The sequence below is a fragment of the Lemur catta genome, chromosome 1 (assembly GCF_020740605.2).
Source record: "Lemur catta isolate mLemCat1 chromosome 1, mLemCat1.pri, whole genome shotgun sequence".
NCBI lineage: Eukaryota > Metazoa > Chordata > Mammalia > Primates > Lemuridae > Lemur > Lemur catta.
This window is the reverse complement of record NC_059128.1, coordinates 169,195,390-169,221,943: the sequence shown is the minus strand read 5'-3', so window position 1 is coordinate 169,221,943 and position 26,554 is coordinate 169,195,390. Positions and strand designations below refer to the sequence as shown.

The following is a 26,554-nucleotide window of genomic DNA, read 5'->3' as shown; positions in this document are numbered from 1 at the left end:
CTCAAACTCCTGGGCTTAAGCGATCCTACTGCCTCAGCCTCCCCAGTAGCTGGGACTACAGGCATGCACCACCATGCCCGGCTAATTTTTTCTATATATATTTTTAGTTGGCCAGATAATTTCTTTCTATTTTTAGTAGAGACGGGGTCTCGCTCAGGCTGGTCTTGAACTCCTGACCTCGAGCAATCCACCCGCCTCGGCCTCCCAGAGTGCTAGGATTACAGGCGTGAGCCACCGCGCCCGGCCTTCTATGGTCAATTTAATCCATAATCTTTGTTTTTCTAAATACCTCTGAAGGTGGGTGGGAGAAAAGAAGACAGAAAAGGGCACCCTGCAGATTATGCAACTACTTTCTGTCTTCACTGTTATTTACCTTCAACTATACACATGAAAGTAGAAGCTGTTAGCAAAATATTTTTGTCATACTGCATTGTAAATGAGTTTTTAAGTGTGTCTTTGAGGCCTAAAAACCTTTGAAATCCTACATTATAAAAGAATACATATTTCACATAGAATTAATGAATGATATACATGTACTTGTTATCATCTGTTAATTAAATATGGTATGATGTATGTATAAGTAGGTAGACACACATAATAAAAGCACTGTTCTTAGACACCTATGAGACTATAGTTAGCTAATTAATACAAAGAGATAGTTAAAACAGGGAAGTCATTAACATTATACAGTTGACCCTTGAACAACATGTGAGGGTCCACTTATATGCTGGTTTCTTTTTCAACCAATGGTGGATTGAAAAAACAATATTTGAGAGATGCAAAACCCTTATATATGGAGGGCCAACTTTTTTGTATATGCTGATTCTTCAGGGCTGACTATGGGACTTGAGTTTGCTGGGATTTTGATACATGCATGTAGTCCTGGAACAGTCGCACCTTGTATACCAAGGGACGACTGTATATATTAATATATCTTTCATATTTTATTTTAACAAAACTTAAACAGTTTAACTGAAAGTATAAAAAGTTACTTGGGGCCAGGGCCTTTATGTTTAGTATGAATTCTCTGATTGGAGTTTTACATGCCTCTTTCTTGCATATTGTGTACTTTTTTTTTTTTTTTTTGAGACAGAGTCTTGCTCTTTTGCCCTGGCTAGAGCACCATGGTGTCAGCCTAGCTCATAGCAACCTCAAACTCCTGGGCTTAAGCAATCCTTCTTCCTCAGCCTCCCGAGTAGCTGGGACTACAGGCATGTGCCACCATGCCCGGCTAATTTTTTCTATATATTTTCAGTTGTCCAGATAATTTCTTTCTATTTTTTTAGTAGAGACGGGGGTCTCGCTCTTGCTCAGGCTGGTCTCGAACTCCTGACCTCAAACGATCCACCCTCCTCGGCCTCCCAGAGTGCTAGGATTACAGGCGTGAGCCACCGCGCCCGGCCCATATAGTGTACTTTTAACACATTTTTAACATATTTGTTTCAAAAAGAAAAGGAACTTCCATATACCTACCATGCATTCTTTTTTTTCCTATAACTTTATGGTGGTATAATTGATGTAAAATAAACTACACATTTAAGTGCATAATTTGTTGAGTTTTGACGTATATACACCTATAAAACCACTACCACAAGCAAGATAATAAATTTATTCATCATCTTCCAAAGTTTTCTCATGGCACTTTGTAATTTCTCCCTACCTTCCATCCTGTCATTGCCCTCTTCTGTTGTCCTCAAGTAGTCATTAATATGCTATCTGATTTGTTTTCATTTTCTAGAATTTTACAGAAATGGAATCATGCAATTTGTACGTTAGCTTTTTTTGTTGTTGTTTTGGTGTGAATTCTTTCTCTAAGCAAAATAAGAGTCTTTTATCCTTAAATGTGTTAGCTATTAGTTTTTCATACCTGCTCTTTATCAGATTGAGGAAGCTTTTTCTATTCCTAGTTTTCTGAGTTTTTATTAGTTAATGGATGTTGGATCTGTCAGATCTTGTTCTGCATCTGTTGATTATTATTATGTGATTCTCTTTTTAAAGATTGTTAATGTGGTGAATTAAATTTGTTGATTTTCAAATGTTACATGAATTCATGGAGAATACAACCCACAGGGTCATGATATGTTATCCTTGCTGATCTTGCTCTCTTGCCCAGGCTGGAAGGTATTGTCACAGGTATAGCTCAGTGATGGGCTCAAGCAATCCTCCTGATTTAGTTTCCTGAGTACCTAGGATTATAGGCTCAACCCACTGTGCTCCTTCATTAGCTGCTTCTAAGAATATTCAAGGAAGATAAATATCTCTCATTTTTTATTTTAATGAATATCACTGACTGCTTTTAGTATTGGGGTAATACTGGCCTTGTGGATTGAGTTGAAGTATATTCTCTCTTTAGCTTTCTGGAAGAGTTTAATAGAAATGATGTTGTTCCTTCTTCAGGTGTGAGTTTTACCAGTGGAGCCTAGAGTGTTCTTTGTAGAAATATTTTTATCTGCAAATTAAATTTCTTTAGTATATTTAGGGCTATTTAGGTTATCTGGGTTTTTTTAAAAGAAACTTTGGTAGTTTATGTCTTACAAGAAATTGTTACATTCATCTAGGTTGTTGAGTTATATTCAACAATTATCAGCATAAAGTTGTTCATAATATTGGTGATTTTAATATCTTTCTCTCTTTCTTTCTCCTTACCCTTTTTTCCCTCTTTCCTCTTTCCCTCTCTCTTTTCTGTCTTTGGTCAGTGTGTCTGGAGCTGATTTTACTGATTTTGTTTTTTCATAAAAAATGAGATTTTGGTTACATTGAGTTATTCTGTTGTTTTTGTTTTCTATTGTATTCATTTCTGCTCTTTCAAAACATTTCCTTTCTTGTGCTTACTTTTAGTTTTACTTCCTTTTTAATTTCTGAAGATGGAACCTGAAGTTATTGATTTGAGCCCTTTTTTTTCTAATATAGGAATTTACTATGAATTTCTCTAAGCACTACTTTAGCTATTTCCTCTAAATTTGGGTATGTTGTATTTCATTTTCATTCAGTTCAAAATACTTTCCAATGTCCCTTTTGATTTTCTCTTTGACCCATGGATTATTTAGAAGCATGGTATTTATTTAATAGTTTGCAAATATTTGAGAATTTTCCAGATATCTTTCTGATATTGATTTCTAATTTAATTCCATTGTAGTCAGAGAACCTGTATGATTTGGATGCTTTCATAAAAGTTCATTAAGATTTGTTTTATGGCCCACAGTATAGTCTATTTTGATAAATTTTTCATTTGCTCAAGAAAAAGTATATTCTACTTTTGTTGGCTAATGTTTTCTGTCAGTTAGGTCACATTAGTTGATAGTGTTGTACTTACAAGTCTTCTCTATCCTTACTGATTTTCTGTTTGTTTATTCTAACTTATTGAAAGGGTTTTTATAAGAGTAATTTTTGTATTCTTATACAAGCCCATTATCAGATATATAATTTGCAAATATTTTCCCCCAGTCTGTGATTTTCTTTTTATTTTATTAATGGTGACTTTTAAAGGGCAAACATTTTCAATTTGTAAAAGTCCAATTAATCTGTTTTTCTTATGTGACCATGCTTTTGGTGTTGTGTATGTGTATACCTGCCTAAGCCAAAGGTTTCTTCTTTGTTTTATTCTAGATGTTTAATCATTTATCTCTTCTGTTAAGATACATGAACCATTTTTTTAAGTTTATTTTTGTATATGGTGTGATACAAGGGCAGAAGTCTGCTTTTGGCATATAGATATTCAGTTGTCCAAGCACCATTTAATGAAAGACTATCCTTCCTCAATTGAATTGCTGACGCATTTTCTTGAAAATCAATTGAGCATAATGGCACGGTTTTATTTTTGGATTTTCTAATCTGTCTATTCTCATCTGCATTAAGTAAGCTTTAAAGTAAGCTTTTTAAATTAGATAGTGTATAAGTCCACCTACTTTGTTCTTTTTCAAAATTGTTTTGACAATAGGTCTTTGCATTTCTATGTAAATTTTAGAGTCAGCTTGTCAATTTTTGCACAAAAGCGTCTGAAATTTTGGTAGGGATTATAATGAACCTGTAGATCAATTTGGAGAGAATTTTCTTCTCAGCAATATTGAATCTTTTAGTCCATGAATATAGATGGTAGCTCCACTTGATTTAGATTTTTTTTTCTTTTTTTTTTGAGACAGGGTCTTGCCTTGTTGCCCAGACTAGAGTGCAGTGGTGTCATCATCACTCACTGCAACCTAGAACTCCTGGGCTCAAGCAATTCTCCTGCTTTAGCCTCCTGAAGAGCTGGGACTACAGGCAAGCAGCCACTACACCTGGCTAAATTTTTTTTTTTTTTTTTTTTTTTTTTTTTTTGTAGGGACAGGATCTCTCTGTGTTGCTCAGAATAGTTTTGAACTCTTGGCCTAAGTGATCCTTCTGCCTTTGCCTCCCAAAGTACTAGAATTACAGTTGTGCGCCACTTTACCCAGGCTTTCTTAGCATTTTTAAATGATTTTCAGTAAACAAATCTTACAGTTTTGTTAAATTCATTTCTAGGGGTTTTAAATTTCTTATTTTATTATGAATGGGATTTTTTAAAAAATTATTTTGATTTATTCTTTGCTAAGATATAAAAATATAATTGACTTTTTTTTATGCCTGCAAAAAATTCTTAGTAATTTTGGGTTGTGATAGAGTTTTTGTTTTGGTTTTTGGTTTTTGTAGATTCTTTAGGATTTTCTACATACAGGATCATGTCTTCTGTGAGTAAAGAAGATTTTAATTCTTACTTTCTATCTGTATATATTTAGTTTCTTTCTTTCTTTTTTGAGACAAGATCTCACTCTGTTGCCCAAGCTAGAGTGCAGTGGCATCATCATAGCTCACCTCATACATCATAGCAACCTCAAACTCCTGGTCTCAAGCACTCTGCCTGCCTCGGCCTCCTAAGTAGCTGGAACTACAGGCACATGCCACCATGCCTGGCTAATCTTTCTGTTTTTGTAGAGATGGGGTCTTAAGTATGTTTCCCAGGCTGGTCTCAAACTCCTGGTTTCCAGGAATTCTCGTGCCTTGCACTACTAAAGTGCTAGGTTTCAGGCATGAGTCCCCATGCCCAGCCTACTTTCTTTCTTTCTTTATTTTTTCTGTTTTTATTTACATAATCATGCAGGTTTTTTCTTTTATTCTATGAATATAGTGTATTACATTAATTGATTTTTAAATATTAGACCAACTTTGCATTCTGGGAAAAATGCCACATGGTCATGATATATTATTTTTTTCTATATGTTACTATTATAGGTTGTTTCCTAATATTTTGCTAAGGACTTTTGTATTTACTTTCATAAGGCGTAGTAATTTGAATACTAGCCTTAGAGAATTCACTGAGAAGTGTTCCCTCCTGTTCTGTTTTGTGAAATAACATATGAAAGATTTGTATTATTTACATATTTGATAGAATTCACTAGGGAATCTCTTTGAGCCTAGGCTTTTCTTTGTGTAAAGATTTTTAATTACTATTCAATTAATAGATCTATCCTGATTTTTTATTTCTTGTTGAGTCAGGTTTGGTAATTTTTGTTTTCCAGGCAGTTATCATTTCATGCAAATTGTAAATTTGATGGCGTAATGTGATTCATGATATTTCCTTATAATCCATTTAATTTCTATAGGATAGGCAGTGATGTCCCCTTATTCATTCTTTTTTTTTTTTTTTTTTTTTTTTTTTTTTGAGACAGAGTCTTGCTCTGTTGCCCAGGCTACAGTGCCATGGCGTCAACCTAGCTCACAGCAACCTCAAACTCCTGGGCTCAAGCAATCCTTCTGCCTCAGCCTCCTGAGTAGCTGGGACTACAGGCATGCGCCACCATACCCGGCTAATTTTTTCTATATATATTTTTAGTTGGCCAGATAATTTCTATTTTTTTTTCAGTAGAGACGGGGTATCGCTCTTGCTCAGGCTGGTCTCAAACTCCTCACATCAAGCAATCCACCCGCCTCGGCCTCCCAGAGTGCTAGGATTACAGGCATGAGCCACTGCGCCTGGCCCCCTTATTCATTCTTGATTTTGTGATTTAGTCCTCTCTTTTTTGTCTTGATCAGTCTATCTAAAAGTTTATCATTTTTGTTGGTCTTTACAAAAAAGGAATTTTAGTTTCATTGACATTACTTTTTATTTCATTGATTTCTGTTTCAGTCTTAATTATTTCCTTCTGTCTGATTGCTTTGGTTTTAATTTTTTCATTTTTATCGGTTTCTTAAGGTGGAAACTTAGATTATTTTATATCTTTCTTCCTTTCTTATCCCCCTTCTTAAGGTAAAAATTTCCCACAAAGCACTGCTTTGGTGACATATCTTGACTTTTTTTTTTTTATTTCAGCATATTATGGGGGTATAAAAGTTTAGGTTATGTATATTGCCCATGCTTCCCCACCCCCCCCCAAGTCAGAGCTTCAAGTGTGTCCAATTCCCCAGACAGTGCACATCGCACTCATTATGTGGGTATACACCCATCCCCTCCCCCACACACACATCTTCCCGACACCCAATTGGTGTTATTCCAAAATGTGCACTTAGATGATGATCAGGGAAACCACTTTGCTGATGGGTACATGTGGTGCTTAGTTTTCCATTCTTGGGATACTTCACTTAATAGAATGGGTTCCACCTCTATCCAGGAGAACATAAGAGATTCTATATCATCATTATTTCTTATAGCTGAGTAATACTCCATGGTATACATATACCACATTTTACTAATCCACTCATGTATTGATGAGCAGATACCTTGACTTTCAGTGTGTGCATTTTTGTTATCTTTCATTCACTATAAAATATTTCCTAATTTTATTTGTGATTTCTTCTTTGATTCATGAGTTATTTTTGTCTTTTGTTTAATTTCCAAATATTTGGAGGTTTTCTAAAATTTTGTTATTAATTTCTAATTTAGTTCTATTGTAGTTAGTAAACATACTTCAAGGGATTTCAGCCATTTCACATTTAATGGAACTTGTTTTTATCTACCATATAGATTATGGAAAAAATATTTCACATGAATATAAAGAGAATATATTTTGCTGTTCTGTCATCCTAATTTATTAATCTTTTTATTATGAAATTCCTCATGTAGTGATATGTATGTCTTAAAGACTTTTTTTCTGAAATAATTTACCCTTTCTAGCTGTCCTGTTATATTACTCTTTGAATGGTATATTTTTTAGGTCCTTTCTTTTTTTTTTTTGAGACAGAGTCTCGCTTTGTTGCCCGGGCTAGAGTGAGTGCCATGGCGTCAGCCTAGCTCACAGCAACCTCAAACTCCTGGGCTTCAGAGATCCTACTGCCTCAGCCTCCTGGGTAGCTGGGACTACAGGCATGCGCCACCATGCCCGGCTAATTTTTGCTATATATATTTTAGTTGGCCAGATAATTTCTTCTATTTTTTTAGTAGAGACAGGGTCTCGCTCTTGTTCAGGCTGGTCTTGAACTCCTGACCTTGAGTGATCCACCCGCCTCAGCCTCCCAGAGTGCTAGGATTACAGGCGTGAGCCACTGCACCCAGCCAGGTCCTTTCATTTTTAACTTATTTGTGTCTTCGAATATGAATTATGTCTCTTATAGAAAGCATATATTTGGATCTTATTTTTTAATTCAATTTCTATTATTTTCTTGATAGTTGTTCTTGGAATTAAAATACAAATCATAAATTATCACAAACTACATCCCATTAACATGACTTAATTTCACAAAATGTCTTTGCTCTAGCATAGCTTCATTTTGTTGTACTTTCATTGTGCTATTATTGTCATATATATTTTGTCTACATTTATTACTAACCCGACAGTACAGTGTTATCATTATCAATGTATACCATCTTTATCTCTTTTAACAAAATGAAGAGATGAAAAAATATTTATACTTTCTTTTATATTTACCTTCTTTTTAACATTTCTGGCACTCTTCATTTTTAACTATGGATTTGAGTTATTGTATGGTGTTATTTTCTGTCAATTTGAAGGACTTCTTTTTGTGTTTCTTGTAAGGCAAGTCTGCTAGCAACAAGTTTTCTCAGTCTTTATCTGGAAAAATTTTTATGTTAATATCATTTTTTAAAGGATAGTTCTGTTGCATATAGAATTCCTAGTACACAGTTTTATTTTTCATTGTGACACTTTCAGTGTCACTCCACCATCTGCTGGACTTTATTGCTTCTGATTAAAAACTCAGTTTTTAACCCTAGTGTTTCGTTGTACATTATGAGTCATTTTCCTTTATAGCTTTTACAGTTTTTCTTTGGCTTTCAACAGTTTGTCTAGGTATGGAATTCTTTGTGTTTATCCTGCTAATATTTTGTTAAATTTCTTGAATCTGTAGATTAATATTTTCATCTAATTTCAGAAGTTTTTTTGTTTGTTTTTTTAACCATTTCTCTCCCTCCTTTGTTTGGATTTCTTTAACACTTTTACTGGTGTACTTGATGTTGTTCCATAGGTTTCTGGAGCTCTCTTAGTTTTTCTTCAATGTTTTTTACCTCTATTCTTTGCATAATTTCTGTTTGCCTTTCTTCAGGTTTCACTGTTTCTTCTGATAACTCACATATGCTGTTGAAACTATATATGAGTTTTTTATTTTATTATTATTGTACTTTTCAGTTGATTTATTGTTATTGTTTCTATTTCTTTATCCTGATTCTCTGTTGGTTGAATCATTGTCATTATTGAAAGAATTAAACATAACTACATTTATCTTTAATTCTCATTTAGTTCTTTAAATATGATTTCATTTAATTTTTTGATTATATTTATTAGAGTCCCTTTAAAATCTTGGTTTGCTGAATTTAACATCTGGGCCCACTCAGAGATAGTTTCTGTTGAGGTTTTAATTCCTAAATAGGAGTCATACTTTCTTTTTTCTTTTCATGCCTACCAGAGCTTTGATTTTTTCCCCATTCATTTTCTATAGATGCTGTTCTTTTATTGACATCTTCCCTGGGTTTGGGTAGGTATTTAGAACTTGGCTTCCCATCAAGTCAGTTCCCTGAGCATTAAAGCTGGTGGTTTTCACTGGCTTTTCCAACCCTGCTAACTCTATCTTATCACACCTACTGATCTTGATTTTACAGTGTTTGAAGGAATTAGTTCCATGCCAGAATTCCATAGACTTTCAGCAGTTTTAGCCAAAATTCAGCTTTTTCTGGATAAATACTTCTTGATTTTTTTCTTTTTTGGTTGATTTCCAGAAAATTGAAATGATTGTTTTTATCTTTTTAATTCTTTTCCTTTCTTTTTTAGTTGTTTTTAGCAAAAAGAATTTCCCAACCATTTGACTTTTCATTTTTAAAGATGTTTTCTCTTGGTATGGAATTTTAGGTTGACTTTTTGGGGGTTTTTTTTTTTTAGTTCTTTAAAGGAATTGATCCTCTATTTCTGCCTTCATTATTGCCTACTATAAAGACGTCTGCTGTCATTCTTTTCTTGTATCCTTTGTAGTTAATTTATCTTTTTGTTCTGGCTGCTTTTAAGATTTTTCTCTTTACTGCTTGTTTTAAGCAATTCTGTTATGATGTTTTTTGGTGTTATGTTTCTTTTATCTCTTCTGTGTCTTTCTTTAACCTGTGCTTTCTTGTAGCCTCTTGAATATATATGTACTTTGTCATAATTCCATTTTAGTGTCCTGTTTTACTAGTTTTATCAGATGCCATTTCTAGTTCTTTTTGTATTGATTGGTTTTTCTTCTCATAATGGGTCATTTTCCTGCTTTGCATGCCTGACAATTTTTATTGGATGTCAGACATTGTGCTTTTTGCCTTGTTGTGTGCTGGTTAACTGTATATTCTTAAAAATATTCTTCTACTTTTTTCTGAAATGTAGTTATGTTTAATTCTTTTAAGACTTGTTTTTAATGTTTGTTAAGTAGACCAGAGCAGCATTTAGTCTAAGGCCAGTTTTCCCCCAATACTGAGATAATATTATTTTTTTGTATTCTACTTGATGCTATGTGAATTATGAGTTTTTTCTACACTGATTCAATGGAGCACAAACTATTTCTAGCCCAATAAAAATAGAGCTGTTGGGCCAAAATAAGGTGTTGTGGAGAACCTTTTCTTTCAGTTTGGTATTTGTTAGTTTTATTTTATAGAAGACATATAAAAAACAGAAGGTATTCATGTTGGAGGACTTTGAGAATGCAAATACAAATATAGCATTAGAAATAACATTTTACTGTTCAAAGTGAGTATGAATATATTCTACCTTTGTATATGAATCAAAGATTTGTCTTTTTTTTTCCTTCTAGTGATGCTATTGCTGAGATTAGAGCCATTTGTATTGAAGAAATTGGAGTGTGGATGAAAATGTATAGTGATGCCTTCCTAAATGACAGTTACCTAAAATATGTTGGCTGGACTCTTCATGACAGGGTAAATTACTTTGTTCTAAGTAACTCTGATGGAAAATATGCTTGTCTCAATATTAGAATACTAGCAATCAAAATGCATAGTTGATTTTTCAAGAATTATAATAATATGGATATTAAAGATGATGCAACTGAATAACTACTTAATGACCATGATAAAGCTTGAGACATTGGTCCGTGTGTGAAGACCCTATCTTACTTGGTTACAGTGCTGTCTTGAAGATTAACAACCTGGTATAGCTAAGATTTTAAGAAAATACAGTCTACTAAGAAGATAGTTATATTCTTTTTCTAGTTTTGAATTGAAGGAGATTATTTCTCTTAATATATAAAATCTAAATAAGCTTTCTTGCTTTGAATTTTCTATGGTCATATCACATTAGTGTGTTTTATCAGAGTTGAATAGATTTGTTTGATTCTAGAATATTTGATCTAAAAACATTTTAAACCTCTAACCTCTTAGAAAAGGCTCTGACCTTAAAAGGAATCCCACATCAAGTACTAAATAAGTAATCTTCAGAATAATCAAGGGTAAGAGTGATAAATTATTGGAATTTTTTATGTAAAATGACCTGACATTCTTTAACTTGAACTGCCAGATGTTCCTAAATATAGAAATCTGGTAACAATTTATTTTAAATTGTTATATTCCATTTGAACTATTAAAAGTATCATAGCTGGCCTGGAGTAGTGGCTCACGCCTGTAATCCCAGCACTCAGGGAGGCCAAGATTAGAGGATTGCTTGAGGCCAGGAGTTCAAAACCATCCTGGGCAACACAGCAAGACCCCATCTTTAAAAAAAAAAAAAGAAAGAAAGAAAAATTAACTGGGCGTGGTGGCATACACCTATAGTCCCAGCTACCCAGGAGGCTGAGGCACAGAGGATGGCTTGAGCCCAGAAGTCTGAGGCTGCAGTGAGCTATGATCACGACACTATACTCCAGCCTGGGCGACAGAGTAAGACCCTGTCTCTTAGGGGGGAGAAAAAAAATCATAGCTATTAGAAAACATATTTTTAATGTAATTATGTTGTTAGATTTTAAAGGCAAAGATTCATTTTCTGTCTTATCGCTACTGTCAGCATGTATAGCTTTTACTTTTTATATAGAATTATGCTAAGAATTGTTATCAAAGTTTTGAAAACCGAAAGATTATATAAATTATAATTAAGGGTCCCAAGGGAATTTTACAGGCCTTTTTTTTTTTTTTTTTTTTTTTCTTTTTTGTACAGGCCAGTTTTACTACAAGAGGTCGGATCATCACTATAGTTGGTTGCTCAACTATACAATTATCAATTTTTAGTTGACGATAAAAAGGGATTCTTCTCCACCCAACCTCATTTTAAGGAGAATCTTATTAGTATATAGTTAATTTTTGTGAATATCTATCTTATCAATTCATGTTCTTTTCTCTACGGTGATAACTCCCAAGCTAGATTCCATGAGGATTTGTCTAATCCTTCTGTAGAGAATTGGGACCTTTGCATCTAAACCACATCTCAGGTTGATCCAATTAGATTTTATTATAGTGTGAGAATATAGAATTATACAGTGCACCCTCTTGTGCGCGCACGCGCGCGCGCACACTCACACACACACACACACACACACACACACACACTCCTAAATTCGACAAGATGATCTTTTTAGTAGGCATGGCTTTAAAGTCCTACATTTGTATTCCCTACCAATACCATCCCAGTTTTTCCCCCATTGGCTAATGGAATAGTCTTCTGAATTATTATATAACAGTTATCAGTTTTAACAGAACTTCATGTATGACCACAAATTCTGGGAAAAATACTGATTTGATGTGGCTTACCAAAAAACCAACAACCATAAATAAAAAATACCACTAAATTGTAAAAATCCTCTTTCTAGATAAAGGCAGAGATAGGTTTCCCTTGTACATTGTTGATAAAGTCATAAGTACTATATTCGGTGGAAAAATTTTATAAACCTCTCTGAACTCTAATTATTTGGAAAAGGGTGTATTAAATAATCTCTTCTAAACTTTTTTTTTTGGTCATTCCCACTGTAATCTTTTTGTACCTTTTTTTGTCTTAGAACTATGGTCATTTGAGTTCTCTTATTTTAGTTTTCTAGTTGGAACCACCCCCACTATAGGCTATGACCTCTGCCTTCAGACTCATTCTTTGCCTCTTTCAAATGAACTGATAAAACTGAATGAACTGAAAATGAACTATTTTTAGAATTTTAACTTACATTTTTGATTTTAGAATTTTAGAGGTTATAACCTAGTCTACCTTCATAAATAAAATAAACACTTTTTAAAAATATAAGTTATAAGTTTTGGGCAATATGAAGACAAACTCTAACAACTAAAGTGGTTGTTCTCTAAGTTCTCTACACAGTGGTTTTAATTCTGTTCTTCCAAGTGATACAGAATAGGCCTAATTTAAATACAGCAATGGTAGTCTCTGTGTTCTGAGGTAAATATCTTAATTTCTTTCGGGATTTATATTCATGACACCAGATTGCCTTTCTGTGGGCTTTGTAGTTTATCGGCTCTGCTCCATAATGCTTTTGCTTTTACCTTGTTTGCACAATTCTTCTTATACTTTCTTGCATATGCTTGGTTCCCCATATCAAAATCTCTGTGGTGCTTTCACAGGATCTATTTTTAGTTACCCCACTAACTTTTTCTTCCTCTTTGTGTTGACTCATCACATACTCTGTTTTTTTTAAATTCACCAAAAGTCTTTATAGCTCTGTATATAACTCTGTGCCTCTCAAGACTATTCCTTCTTTCTACTTCTTTCTTCCCACCACATACAAACACAGCCACTTTTTGACAGCCCTCCTGAATTTGGTTCATTTTAACTCTTTCACCTTACTCTCATCTAAGTATTCATAATGTACATGTGCATGTTAATAACAATTAGCATTTGGCCAGGAGCAGTGGCTCATGCCTGTAACCCTAACACTCTTGAAAGGCAGGCGGGGGCAGGGGATGAGCATTGCTTGAGGTCAGAAGGTCAAGACCAGCCTGAGCCAAGAGTGAGACCCGACCTCTACAAAAAATAGAAAAATCAACCAGTAGTGGTGTATGCCTGAAGTCCCAGCTGCTCAGGAGGCTGAGCCAGAGGATCATTTGAGCCAAGGAGTTTGAGGTTGCTGTGAGCTATGATCATACCACTGTACTCTAACCCATGAAACAGAGTCACACTATGTCTCAATTTAAAAATATTTTTAATATTAAAAAAAAGTTTATATAGTTATTCACTCAGAAATATTCATTGATTAGCTAATATGCCTTAGACACTGCGTTAAACAGCCTTTAGATTTGAGCAAGATTTTTTGTAATGTGGAAACAATAAAGCACTTAGGTACTATAATAAAAATAGCTTCAGAGTATAGTAGAGCCCCAGAGTAGAACAGCTACCAAAACGGCAATTGGAGTTTTCATTGTACCTATAATATACTTTACAGTTTTCTAAAATACTTTCATGGATAACATCTTATTTAATTGTTAAGTTCCTGTAGTGTAGGCAGAATGCATTATAGGTGAAGAACCAAGGTTTGTGAGGAGAGGTGGTTGATTGGTAAACATCACTGGACAAAGTAAAGATAAAACTCAATTCATGTCCTTGCTCTACCTGTCTTTACTGTGTGGATTTAGATGAGGTAATTTCATCTTTCTTGGCATTAGTTTCACATCTACAGTTGGAGACAAGTTGGTCATCCTGTCTTAGTTTTGGGATTGTGACTGTACATTGGGACAACTGTCCTTGGCCTTTTGCTCATCCATTGTTCATCTCTTTTCATTATATGTATTATATAATATTAATACTTTTATTTGTTTTACATATCTTGCCTCCTGGAATGCCATATCCTGTGAGCCAGTTCCATAGATCCCCATGGCTGCCCTTTAACCTTGTTGCCCATTATTATTATTATTATCATCTCCCACCTCTTGCATCTGCTGGTCAGGTGATGCTACCTTATGTCTGCTATTCTGGGATCTTCACATCTCTACTACCACTAGGAACCAAATTCTCCATGTGGTTTATGCTGAGATTTGACCTTAATCTGGAGATCAGGAGGGGAGATCTGTGTATATCATGAGGAGAGCTATTAGCATTATCCTTAAGGCACCTGCCTCATTTGAGGTTTCCGTGTAGTCTTTTAGCAAAGCGTAGGGTTGGCAGGAAACATGCTAGCCCCTAACAAGGCAATATGATTCATATCTTCAGACACACAAATTCAGAGGAAACTAGGAGTTCAAGATTCTCAGCTTCATCTATCCAGATATCCTTTACACTTCACTTGTCTCCTATCACGACCCTGGTTTTGGCAAAGGAGACTTGCCTGAGTTGCAGAATCTCTTAAACTCTACCACTCTTACAGTTGAATACTGAGCCTGGTCTTCAGTATAAAGAGTTTTCTATCTGCAGGAGATTATGGTCTCTTTAAATGTGAATAAAGAGGCAACACTTGCTAATGAACTGGTGATTAAATAGCCTGAGCCTATCATTTTCTCTTTAGCATCTCAGTGACACTTAGCAGTAGCCACTCAATTCCACCGTTTTTTAGTTACCATTCATCCTGCTCCCTCAAATGTAGCAATGTTGCGCAAGCTAATGCACGTCTACTTTCACCCATAGGTGAAAATCCTATACACTGCTATTCTGTGTCAGGAACTATCAATACTTCACCTATCACCATTGGGTCTTTCCTCCTAGCAATCCAGCCTTCAAGTAATCCACCCCCAGAATCTCGTTGAAGTCTGCCTCCTAGGACCACTCTTGGCACCAGAAGTCTTAAGTCCCATTCCCTAGATGCCAAGCCTGAGTCAGGTATTTTTGTGCTAGTGATAGATTAAGGTTTGTAATCTCAGCATTAGCATATAAGAAAGCGAGAAAATTTGACAGGAAACAGACTAACAAAAATGTGGTTTCAGGAGAAGTCTAGTCTCAGCCTGATCTCACAAGGAGCTTTGGAGAGTAAGCTGCACCTCTGAGGTTATCCTGTCCAGATGCAAGGAGATTGGGCTGTGTTACCCTTCTATCTTTCTACGCTGGCTATGGGCCTTAGCCTGACAGAGGGGAAGAGAGTGAATAGGAGAGGAAAAGTGGAGTATAACCTCCTAGGGAATCTGTTCTAGATGGTTCTTGTTAACCATGGTGAGTTCTTCAGAGAAAGGTGCAAATATGAACCATTAGCAATCAACACAGGCAGAGGCTAAAGAATTACCCAGTAAAGGGAATCTGTGTGGGGCATCAATAGCATCTGCCATATGTACCTCAGGTTCTTCCTACGTGCTAAGACTTACCAGCAAACATCACAGCATCTCATAGCACATCTCATGGTGTGCTAGAGCTGGCTTGAATCAGCTTGCAATAGAGTGGTTATGCGGATCTCTTCATAAGTGAGTTTAGTGACATATCATAGGGTAGTTTGATATTAGCCATGAAGGGGCAATTTACTTTGCAGAAATCTGCAAATGTAGCAATTCAGGGCCCAATTCCTCAGAGCTGATTGTTAAAACTTCTGCCAGCATACCCTGCAACAATTTTGTAAGTGAGAAACCTGAGTATCAAAGTGATTAATATACTTTCCATCTTACATGTAGCTGATAAACTGTGTAGAACTGGAAAGAAAATCTAGTTTTGTCTGATTCCAGAACTTAGATGTTTACATATTGCTTCTTTGGGGGGATAGAAACTTCAGTCTCCTTTGAATCCTTTGAGAGAGTTGGCTAGATTTCTAGATGATTCTGAATGTACTTTGAACACCAACATCCTCTACTCCAAGTTAATGACTTAAAGATATTCCACTAGTAAATAGCACCCTCAGGACTCTTCAGTTTATTGTTTTCCTCTGTTTTAAACATTCTACTATTTCTGTTTTCCTAACTGCTCTCCCTGGAACGTAAATGGTATCCCGTAAATATCTGTTGCATGAATAAATGATAACCCTTTAATATAAAATTAGGTTTTTCCACAAGATTATTCAGTAATTACATAAAGAGCAAATGAGCATACTCTAATTATAATCATAGGTTAAAAATTCTAAGTGCCATGGGATAATGTGGGATATACTGCATAAGTCAGAGTTGATAAATGTTTGAGATACATGAAGCTTATTCTAAAGTAACTAGGGGTTTTTAGTGAATTTTTATTAAATGTAAGTGCAACATAGACTATATATTTGCTAAATCCTATCCTGTGTTGAATTACAATATGAAGTAAGTTGAATGGTTATGGTAAAATTTATGTTAGTCTTCATATAAACTTAAAAATTGTTTTAACCCTTGTGGCATGGAATTGACTGTTTCTGTTGTGTTTTTATTTGTATTTCTGAAGCAAGGGGAAGTCAGGTTAAAGTGTCTAAAAGCTCTACAGAGTCTATATACCAACAGAGAATTATTCCCCAAATTGGAGCTATTCACTAACCGATTCAAGGTAAGCATCAAGAATGATGAGCTTATTTTATTTTTTACTTTACAAGTGGTAGTTATAGCTAGTTTAGCAAATGACATTATCGTAACAAGTGTTTAGTTCATATTCTTTAAGTAAACCCATATGAAATAGATGAATTAATCTCTGCTTTATGAAAAATATTACCAACAGGAGTTCTTATTTATTGCCTTTGAAAGAAGGCTCTTCTGCTTGAAATAAAATTTTCTTTATGTACAGCTTTTTATAAATATATTAATTTTGTAAGTTAAGGTTTACCTATCACAGTGTTAGGGAATGCCAGTTAAGGAGAAAGATTTTACATTACAGCCACTTGTACTAACACCCCTTTTGTGTAAGTAGGACTGTGGTTTCAAGAGTAAAGCTTTTTATTTAACTTATCATTAGTGTTGCATACATGTCTCAGAATACATTACCTTAGGTACATATCTCAACTTATTTTCTGTTCATGGTTTGTTTTACAACTTTTTTTTCAGGATCGCATTGTATCAATGACACTCGATAAAGAATATGATGTTGCTGTGGAAGCTATTCGATTGGTTACTCTGATACTTCAGTAAGTATAACATCTGTTAATAATTTAGTCTGTTGATATTTTAATGCCTTTTTCCCAGCATTATTAATGTCCTTCATATATATTAACCCTTACATATATATTTTTATCACTTTAGGTTCTACTTTTATGTTTTAAGATTAGGTTTAAGACAAAGTATTTTTTGTTTTTCTGTTTGTTTTTTTACTTTGACTATTATCTGTTTCTTTTATGCAGTCTAGAGAAAATATCAATGAATTAGCATATCTTTTTATTTAAAATAAAACCAAAATTCAAAAAGAAGCCTTCAAAAGGAAAAACCCTCCAAGGGATAGGTTTTTCAATAGGCTTTCCTGGAATGCTGTAGAAGTAAGAGAAAGGAAATAAGGCAGTTAAATTATCTCACTAATATGGTAGAGATTTAAAAATAATGTCATGGCTTTATCTGTATGGATTTCACTAAAAACTAGAAAGAATCTATGTGAGAGAATGTGGGCCCTAGCAAAGTCATTACAAATTCTCCTTTCCCTATGTTATCATGTCACATCTATTATGAACTAGATATCTAATGGGGATCTACTGTTGTTTGTGGGGTTTTTTTTTTTGTACCTCACTTTACCTTTCTGCTCTAGTACCATGCTCTTTATTATTGTAGCTTTATAATGTATGTTCTAAATATTGAGTGCTTCTCCTATTTTCCTTTTTAAAATATACTGAGCTACTTGTGAGTTTTTTTCTTTCATATGAATTTTTAAAATGTACTTGTTAAGTGCCTCAAAAACTTTGGCTGGAATTTTGAATATTAGAACTGCATTGGATTTTATGGTAAATTTAGGAGAGAATGAAGTTCTTTATTATACCATTTATGCATGAAAACGCTGGATCTTTCTTCCTTCCCTTCCCTCCCTTTCCTACCTCCCCTCTCCTCTCTCCCTCCCTTCCCCTCTCCTTCCTTCTTTCTTTCCCTTTCTTCCTTTCCTTTTTTCTTTCTTTCCTTTCTTTCAAAAGATAGGTTTTCGTTATATTGTCCAGGATGGAGTGCAAAGGCTATTCACAGGCACAGTCATAGCACACTAAAGCGTTGAACTCCTGAGCTCAAGAGATTATCTCACCTTAGCATCCCAAGAAGCTGGGACTATAGGAGAGCTCCATCCTTCTCAGCTGCATTTCTTTATTTAAATATCCTCAGGTCTTTTCATAAAGGGTTTAAATTTTTTCATAGCGGTCTTGTGTACTATTTAGTGGGTTAATTCATAAATGCTTTGTAATATTTTTTTATATGATTAGTATTTTCTACTTGGTTATTGCTGAGTCAGAAAACCTTTAATTTTTATGTTGGTCTCATATGTGCAACCTGTTTGAAATTTGATTCTGAGTTTTAGCATGCTTTCTAATGGTTTGTGGATTCTATTGGTTTTACTGTATAGGTTATTATATCATCTGTAAACAATTTCAATTCTGTCTGTTCCTTTTTAACCTTATAATTTGTGTTTCATTTTGTTGTCTAAATGTATAGGCAGGACCTTTAGCACTATAACAGTGTCCCTGATAGCAAATATTTTTGTTCTTGTTCTAGAAAGGCATTAAAAGTTCTTTGTTTCTGTGATTTCTGTGATAGCTGTTTTAATATATGATACAAGTTCCTTTGTATCCTGAGTTTTCTGAGATTTTTCTTTCATCCATTAATGAGCCTGAATTAAATTAATAGATTTGTCTAATGATAAATCACTTATATTTCTAGAATAAATCATTTTTGAATATAATATATTTTGTTTTATTTAAATACAATATTACATTTAATATTTAGGATTTTTACATTTGTGTTTATGAGTAAATTTGACATAATTTTCTTCTGCTTATCCATCTTCAAAATCAAGGTTATATTGTGTCTGTAAAATAACTTCAATAGTTTCTTGCTGTTTTTCTGTCCTGAAACTAATTGTCTATGACAGAGATTAATTCTTAGTTGAAACTATGGGGGAATTCTCTTGTTAAAGTCATGTCAGTTTTTAGTTTCTTTTGTGGAACAGTTCTTTATCATTTCTGTTTCTTCCATGATTGTCTATCTAAGTTAGGTTTTATTTTTTGCTAATTTTGGCTTTTATGTAAACTTTCTGTATCATTTTTATCAGTTTTAAAATTATATAGTTCATGATATTTTTATTTCTAAAACTCTGTTTCTTTTGTTAATTCCTCTTTTTCATTTTCTATTTTATTTGTATACTCTTTTTCTTCATAATTTATGTCAGGGGTTTGTCTGTCTTACTGTTTCCAAAGAACCAGTTTCTTAGGGCTTATTTGCTTTTTGTTTACTAATAATCATATTTAAAGAAATAAATATATCTTTAAGTACTACTTTGTGTCCTAAAAATTTAAACATGTAGTATTAATGATAAATATTTTGATTAGCTTTATGGTTTCCAGTTTAATTATAGATAGTTCAGTAGTATGTTCTACCCACATGTATCACATTTTATTAAGCTGTAGAAGAATTGTGGGCATTTTATTTTCTTCTTGTTTTATCTGTGTTTTTTGAGTTTTCTATAATGATTGTCTTTTATAGTTAAAGGGAAAAATTACTTTCAAAGTAAGATAAAAAGCTGGGCATGCTGGCACATGTCTGTAGTCCTGGCTACTTGGGAGGCTGAGGTGGGAGGATCGCTTGAGCCCTGGAGATCAAGGCTGCAGTGAGCTATGATCTCTCCACTGCACTCCAGCCTGGGTGACAGAGGGAGACCCCATCTCTTATGAAAAAAAAAAGAGAGAGAGAAGTAGGAGCCTTGAGCTTTTTTATAAGGCACTTTACAAAGTTTATATGAAGGTAGAACTGAAAATAAACATTTGCTTTGGTTCACGTGTTACCTTCTGAATTTTTTAGTGGAAGTGAAGAAGCTCTTTCCAATGAAGACTGTGAAAATGTTTACCACTTGGTGTACTCGGCACATCGACCTGTTGCTGTGGCAGCTGGAGAGTTCCTTCACAAAAAGTGAGTTAATTATCTTTGACAGCAGGTTCTCACTTTTGTATTTTGTAGTTGTTTTAGAGTTACAATGTCCATTTCAAACTCTAGGGTCTATAATAGTTTTCATAACCTATATATACATCATGAATCACACCCCTAAGAATGATATACCTTGTGACATATTCTTTTTCCCTGAAATCTGAAATGATGATTCTCAGGAGTGTCAGTGGAGATTGGGGGAGTGCATGAAGTTTATAAAAGCTCCCTAGATAACTGATATTTCATTTCACCGGTTTTTTTTTTCTTTAAAAATTCCAAGTTCTGATCTTAGCTTGCTCAACATTTGTAATCTAAGTGTCAAACAATATCACCTTCAAAATGCCTCCCAACTTTTTATGGTTTTTTTTTTTCCCCATTCTCTCCATTGGGATGAGAAGTATTTTAATCAGTAATTCATAGTGATTCTGACTGTGATATATATATAGTTGCAGTTTAATTTCTTTTAAAAAACCTTAGGTATTTTTTGGTAAAGCGTAAAGCTAATGAGAATGTATGAATGTAAACACTCTTAGGAAATATGTTTTTGATCATGATTTACTGTATATGTCCTGTCATTTATTAGTAGATTAATTCATTCTTCAAATATAAACATATTCTTGGTAGTGTGTGTGTATTTTTTGCTGCGTTTAGGGTTTTTGTTCATGGATTTAACTTGTTAGCTTTGAATACTGGCTGATGAATCTAAAAGTTCATTAGGTGTACTAATTTGTGATTATATTGAAGCACAAATGTAAATAATACACTGAGCAGCTGTTATGCATGGACGATTAACTTTCATAATGAGTAGGCCTAGCCCTCCATCCAGTAGCTGCATCTTAGTGCCGCAACAAATTGTTCTCTACTCAATTGCACCTCTCAAAGTGGGAAAAGTTGTTTTTATGTAAACAAAATCTTTCTTAAGAATGAAGCCAGCTACTACTGTGTGCTGGTAATGAAAATGAAGAGGAAGAAAGTCAGGCTTTTCAGGCATAACTTTTAAAATAATATATTGAATTTGTTAGTGAATAATATATTGACATCTGTGGTTTATAGAATAATGCTGTTTCCATATTTATCTTGGGATGTTGTCTGTCACAAATATCCAGGGTGTACTGTAGTCTTAACTTTCCTTCCTTTTTCAGGATTGTTTTGTTCTAGTTAGTCTCTATGCTAAAGAACTTTGTGTTTTTATGGCGGGGCATGCTGGCTCATGCTTGTAATCCTAGCACTTGGGGAGGCCAAAGTGGGCCAAGGATTGCTAGAGGCCAGGAGTTTGAAATCAGCCTGAGAAACATGGTGAGACCCCAGTTCTACAAAAAATAGAAAAATTAGCCAGGTGTGGTGGCACGTACCTGTAGTTTCAGCTACTTGGGAGGCTGAGGCAGGAGGATTGCTTGAGCCCAGGAGTTTAAGGTTGCAGTGAGCTATGATGATGCTACTGCACTGTAGCCTAGGTGACAGAGCAAGACTCTGTCTAAAAAAAAAACACTTTGTGTTTTTAGAAAGAATTTATTGCTTCTATTGTTTCAAAGAGAAAATAACAGTTTGATTCTCTATATAATTAGAGACCAAAAACTGGCAGCTCTTGAATTAGAATCTTAGTATACATTTCTTTTATCTGTATTATATTTTTCTAAGTTTGAAATACTGGATAAGAAATTGTTTGGACTTTGTTTAACTGATTCATAATACTTTTATGTATTTGTGGGGTACGTGTGATATTTTGATACATGTGTACAATGTGTAACAATTGAATCAGTAATCAGGATATCAATCACCTCCAATGTATTATTTCTTTGTGTTGGAAACATTCCAAATTATCTCTTCTAACAATTTTGAAATATACGATAAATTATTTTTAACTGTAGTCACCCTGCTGTACTGTCAAACAGTGTAACTTATTTCTCCTATCTAAATGTATTTTTGTACTCATTAACTAACCTCTCTTTAGCCCTATGTTACCCCTACCCTTCCCAGCCTCTGGTAACCCTCATACCTTCTATGTCCATTAGGTCAACTTCTTTAACTCCCATGTGTGAATGAAAACATTCCATATTTGTCTTTCTATGCCTGGCTTATTTCACTTTATATAATGACCTCCAGTTCCATCTGTGTTGATGCAAATGATAGAATTTCATTCTTTTTATGGCTAAATAATATTCCATTCCATAAAATTTCAAGTTCTGATGTTAGTTTTCTCCATAATTTGTAATCTAAATGTGAAGCAGTATCACCTTCCAAATGCCTCCAAACTTTTCATGGGTTTTTTTTTTCCCCATTCTCTCCATTGGGATAAAGGAGTATTTTAGTCAGTAATTCATAGTGATTCTGACAGTGATATATATAGTTGCAGTTTAATTTTTTTAAAAAAAAACCATATATTTTTTGGTAAAGATAGAGCTAATGAGAATGTATGAATGTAAGCACTTTTAGGAAATATATTTTTGATCATGATTTACAAATATGATAGCACATTTTGTTTATCCATTTATCTGTTGATGGACAGTTGATTCCATCTCTTTGCTGTTGTGAGCAATGCTGCAATAAACATGGAGTATGTATAGATAGCTCTTTGATACATTGATAGTTTTTGTTGTGGATATAATACCCAGCTGGATATGGGATTGCTGGATTATATGGTAGATCTGTTATTATTTATAGTTTTTTGAGGAACTGCCCCACTGTTTTTCATAGTCACTGTACTAATTTACATTCCCACCAACAGCGTACTAGCATTGCCCTTTCTCTGCATCCCTGCTAGAAATCTGTTATTTTTTGTCTTTTTGATGATAGCCATTTTAACTGGGATGAGATAATATTTTATTATGATTTTGCTTTGCATTTGCATTTCCCTTATGATTGGTGGTATTGAACACTTTCTCATACACTTTTTGGCTACTTCCTATGTCTTCTTTTGAGAAATGTCTATTCAGATCATTTCTCTATGTTTTGATTGGGTTGTTTGAGTTTCTTATATATTCTGGTTATTAACCCCTGGTTAGAAAAATAGTTTGCAAATACTCTCTCACTTTCTGTAGGTTGTCTCTTCAGTTTGTTAGTTGTTCCCTTTGCTGTGCAGAAGCCTTTTACTTTTAGCTTGATGTAATCCCATTTGTCTATTTTTGCTTTTGTTGCCTGTGCTTTTGAGATCTTATCCCAAAAATCTCTACCCCAGACTAACGTTCAGAAGTATTTCCCCAATGTTTTCTTTTAGGAGTTTTATAGTTTCAAGCCTTACATTTAAGTCTTTAATCTTTTTTCATTTGATTTGTATTCATGGCAAGAGATAGGAGTCTAGGTTTTTTTTTTCTGCATATTAATGTCCAGTTTTCTTAATATCATTTATTGAAGACACTGTCTTTTTCCCAAGTTCTTGGTGCCTTTGATGAAAATGAGTTGGCTATAACTGTGTGGATTTATTTCTGTATTCTCTGTTCTGTTCCATTAGTTTATGTATAAGTCAGATAGTGTGATGCCTCTAGCTTTGTTCTTTTTGCTCAGGATTGCTTTGGTTATTCCGGGTAATTTTTGGTTCTCTACGAATTTTAGGATTTTTTTTTTCTGTTTCTGTGAAGAATGCCACTGGTATTTTAATAAGGATTGCAATCACTTGGGATAGTATGGACATTTTAACAGTTCTAATTTTTCCAATCCATGAGCATGAGATATATTTCCATTTTCTTAGCATCCTCTTCAATTTCTTTCATCAATGTTTTATAGTTTTCTTTGTAGAGATCTTTCATTTCCTTGATTAAATTGATCACTAAGTAATTTTTTGTAGCTATTGTAAATGATAATTGCTTTCTTTTTTAGATTGTTTGTTGTTGGTATATAAAAATGCTACTGATTTTTGTGTGTTGATTTTATGTCCTGCAGCTGTATTGAGTTCCTTTATTAGTTCCAAAAGTTTTTTGGTGGAGTCTTTAGGTTTTTCTAAATAAAAGTTCATGTCATCTGCAAATTAGGATAATTTGACTTCTTCCTTTCCAACTGGAATGTCCTTTATTTTTCTCTTGTCTATCACGTTTATTGATTTGCATATATTGAACCATTCCTTACATTCCTGGGCTGAATCACACTTGATCATGGTGAATAATCTTTTTAACGTGTTGTTGAATTTGGTTTGCTAGTATTTGTTGAGGATCTTTGCATCTCTGTTAATCAGGGATTGGCCTATAGTTTGTTTTGTTTTTTGTTATGCCCTTATCTGATTTTGGCATCAGGGTAATGCTGGCCTCATAGAATGAACTTGGAAATACTCCCTTCTCTTCAATTTTCTGGAATAGTTTGAATAGGATTGATATTAGTTCTTTTTAAATGCTTGGTAGAATTCAACAGTGAAATCATCAGGTCCTGGGCTTTTCTTTGATGGGAGGCTTTTTATTACAGCTTCAATATTGTTATTGTTATTGATCTCTTCAGGTTTTTTATTTCTTCATGGTTCAGTCTTGGTAGGTTATTTATATATGTCACGAATTTATCCTTTTCTTTGAGGATTTCCACTGTGTTGGTATATAGTTCATAGTAGTCTCCAATGATCCTTTATATTTTTTGTTATTAACCAGTGTAATGTCTCCTTTTTCATCTTTTTTTTTTTTTGTTTTATTTTACTTCTCTTAGTCTAGCTAAACTTCTGTTGATTTTGGTGTTTCTTTTCCCCAAAAAGCAACTTTTTGTTTTATTCACTTTTTTTGTTTCAATTTATTTCTGTTCTAATCTTTATTATTTCTTTTCTTCTAATTTTGGGTTTGGTTTGTCCTTGCTTTTCTAGTTTCTTGAGGTGCTTCATTATGTTGTTTATTTGAAGTCTTTCTGCTTTTATGATGGAGATGTTTATTGCCATAAACTTACCTTCCAAAACTACTTTTGCTGTGTTCCATAGGTTTTGGTATGTTCTCTTTCCATTTTCATGTATTTAAAGGAATTTTTTAATTTCTTTATTGACTCATTAATTGTTCAGGAGCATATTTTCTAATTTCTATGCGTTTGTACAGTTTGCTGTGTCTCTTCTGTTACTGACTTCTAGTTTTATTCCATTGTGGTCAGAAAAGATGCTTGATAGGAGTTTAAATTTATTTTTTTTTTTAGTTTGTCAGGACTTGTTTTGTGACCTGACACATACTCTGTCCTGGAGAATGTTCCATGTACTCCTGAGAAAAATGAATATTCTCTATCTGTTGAATGGAATGTTCTGTAAATGTCTGTTAGGTCCATTTGGTCTAGAGTTCAGTTCAACTTCTGTGTTTCTTTATTGATTTTCTGTCTGGATGATTTGTCCATTGCTGAAAGTACAACATTGAAATCCCCTATGATTATTGTATTGCAGTCAATCTCTCCCTTTAGATCTATTAATATTTATTTTACATAATTTGTGTTCTCCAGTGTTCGTTGCATATATATTTATTCTTGTTTTATCCTTTTGTTATATGGACCCCTTTATCAGTATGTAATAGCCTTTTTAATCTTTTTTTTTCCATTCTTTATTTACAGTCTATTTTATTTGATAATAAACATAGCTAGTTCTGTTCTTTCATGGTTTTTGTTTGCATGGAATATCTTTTTCCATACTTTCACTTTTAGTCTGTGAGTTTTTATAGGTGAAGTGAGTTTCTTATACATAGCATATCATTGGGTCTTATTTTCTTTATTCATTAAGCCACTTTGTCTTTTAATTTGAGAGTTTAATCCATTTACATTCAAGATTATCATTGATGAGTAAGGGTTTTACTACTGCCATTTTGTTACTTGTTCCTGGTTGTTTTGTAGATCCTTGCTTTGCTTTTGCCTCTCTTACTGTCTTCTATTTGGTTAAATGGTTTTCTGCAGTAATATGTATTTTAAACCCATAACGACTTAACTTTGATTATAAACTTTCATAAATAAATTCTATACTTTAATACCATTCCTCTCCCTGACATTTTGACTTTTTGATGTTTCAATTTACATTTTTTATTTTGCCTATCTCTTAACTTTTTTTTAATAGTATTGTCTTTTAGTTATCATTCTTAAGATATAAATAATTTACTTACCACGTTTAGAGTATTACAGTATTCTGAATTTGTCTGTTTTCTTACTTTTACCAGTGAGTTTTATGCCTTCAGCAGTTTTCTTGTTATATGTTGGCATCCTTCTTTTTTTAGACGAAGAATTCCCCTTGTGGCATTTCTTGTAAGACAGGTCTGGTGTTGATGAATTGGTTCAACTTTTGTCTGTCTGAGAAGATCT

At 33.8% G+C, this 26,554-nt stretch overlaps 1 protein-coding gene across 3 annotated transcripts in view; it reads left to right on the top strand.

The window, feature by feature from the left end:
* STAG1 (stromal antigen 1) overlaps positions 1-26,554 on the top strand; it is a 342,007-nt gene that overhangs the window by 217,703 nt on the left and 97,750 nt on the right. For all 3 annotated transcript variants that reach the window (XM_045539117.1, XM_045539119.1, XM_045539118.1), the window contains 4 exons: positions 10,234-10,357; positions 16,683-16,781; positions 17,273-17,352; positions 20,207-20,314. In XM_045539117.1, coding sequence (XP_045395073.1) covers positions 10,234-10,357; positions 16,683-16,781; positions 17,273-17,352; positions 20,207-20,314 — 411 coding nt within the window. The remainder of the gene's footprint in view (positions 1-10,233; positions 10,358-16,682; positions 16,782-17,272; positions 17,353-20,206; positions 20,315-26,554) is intronic.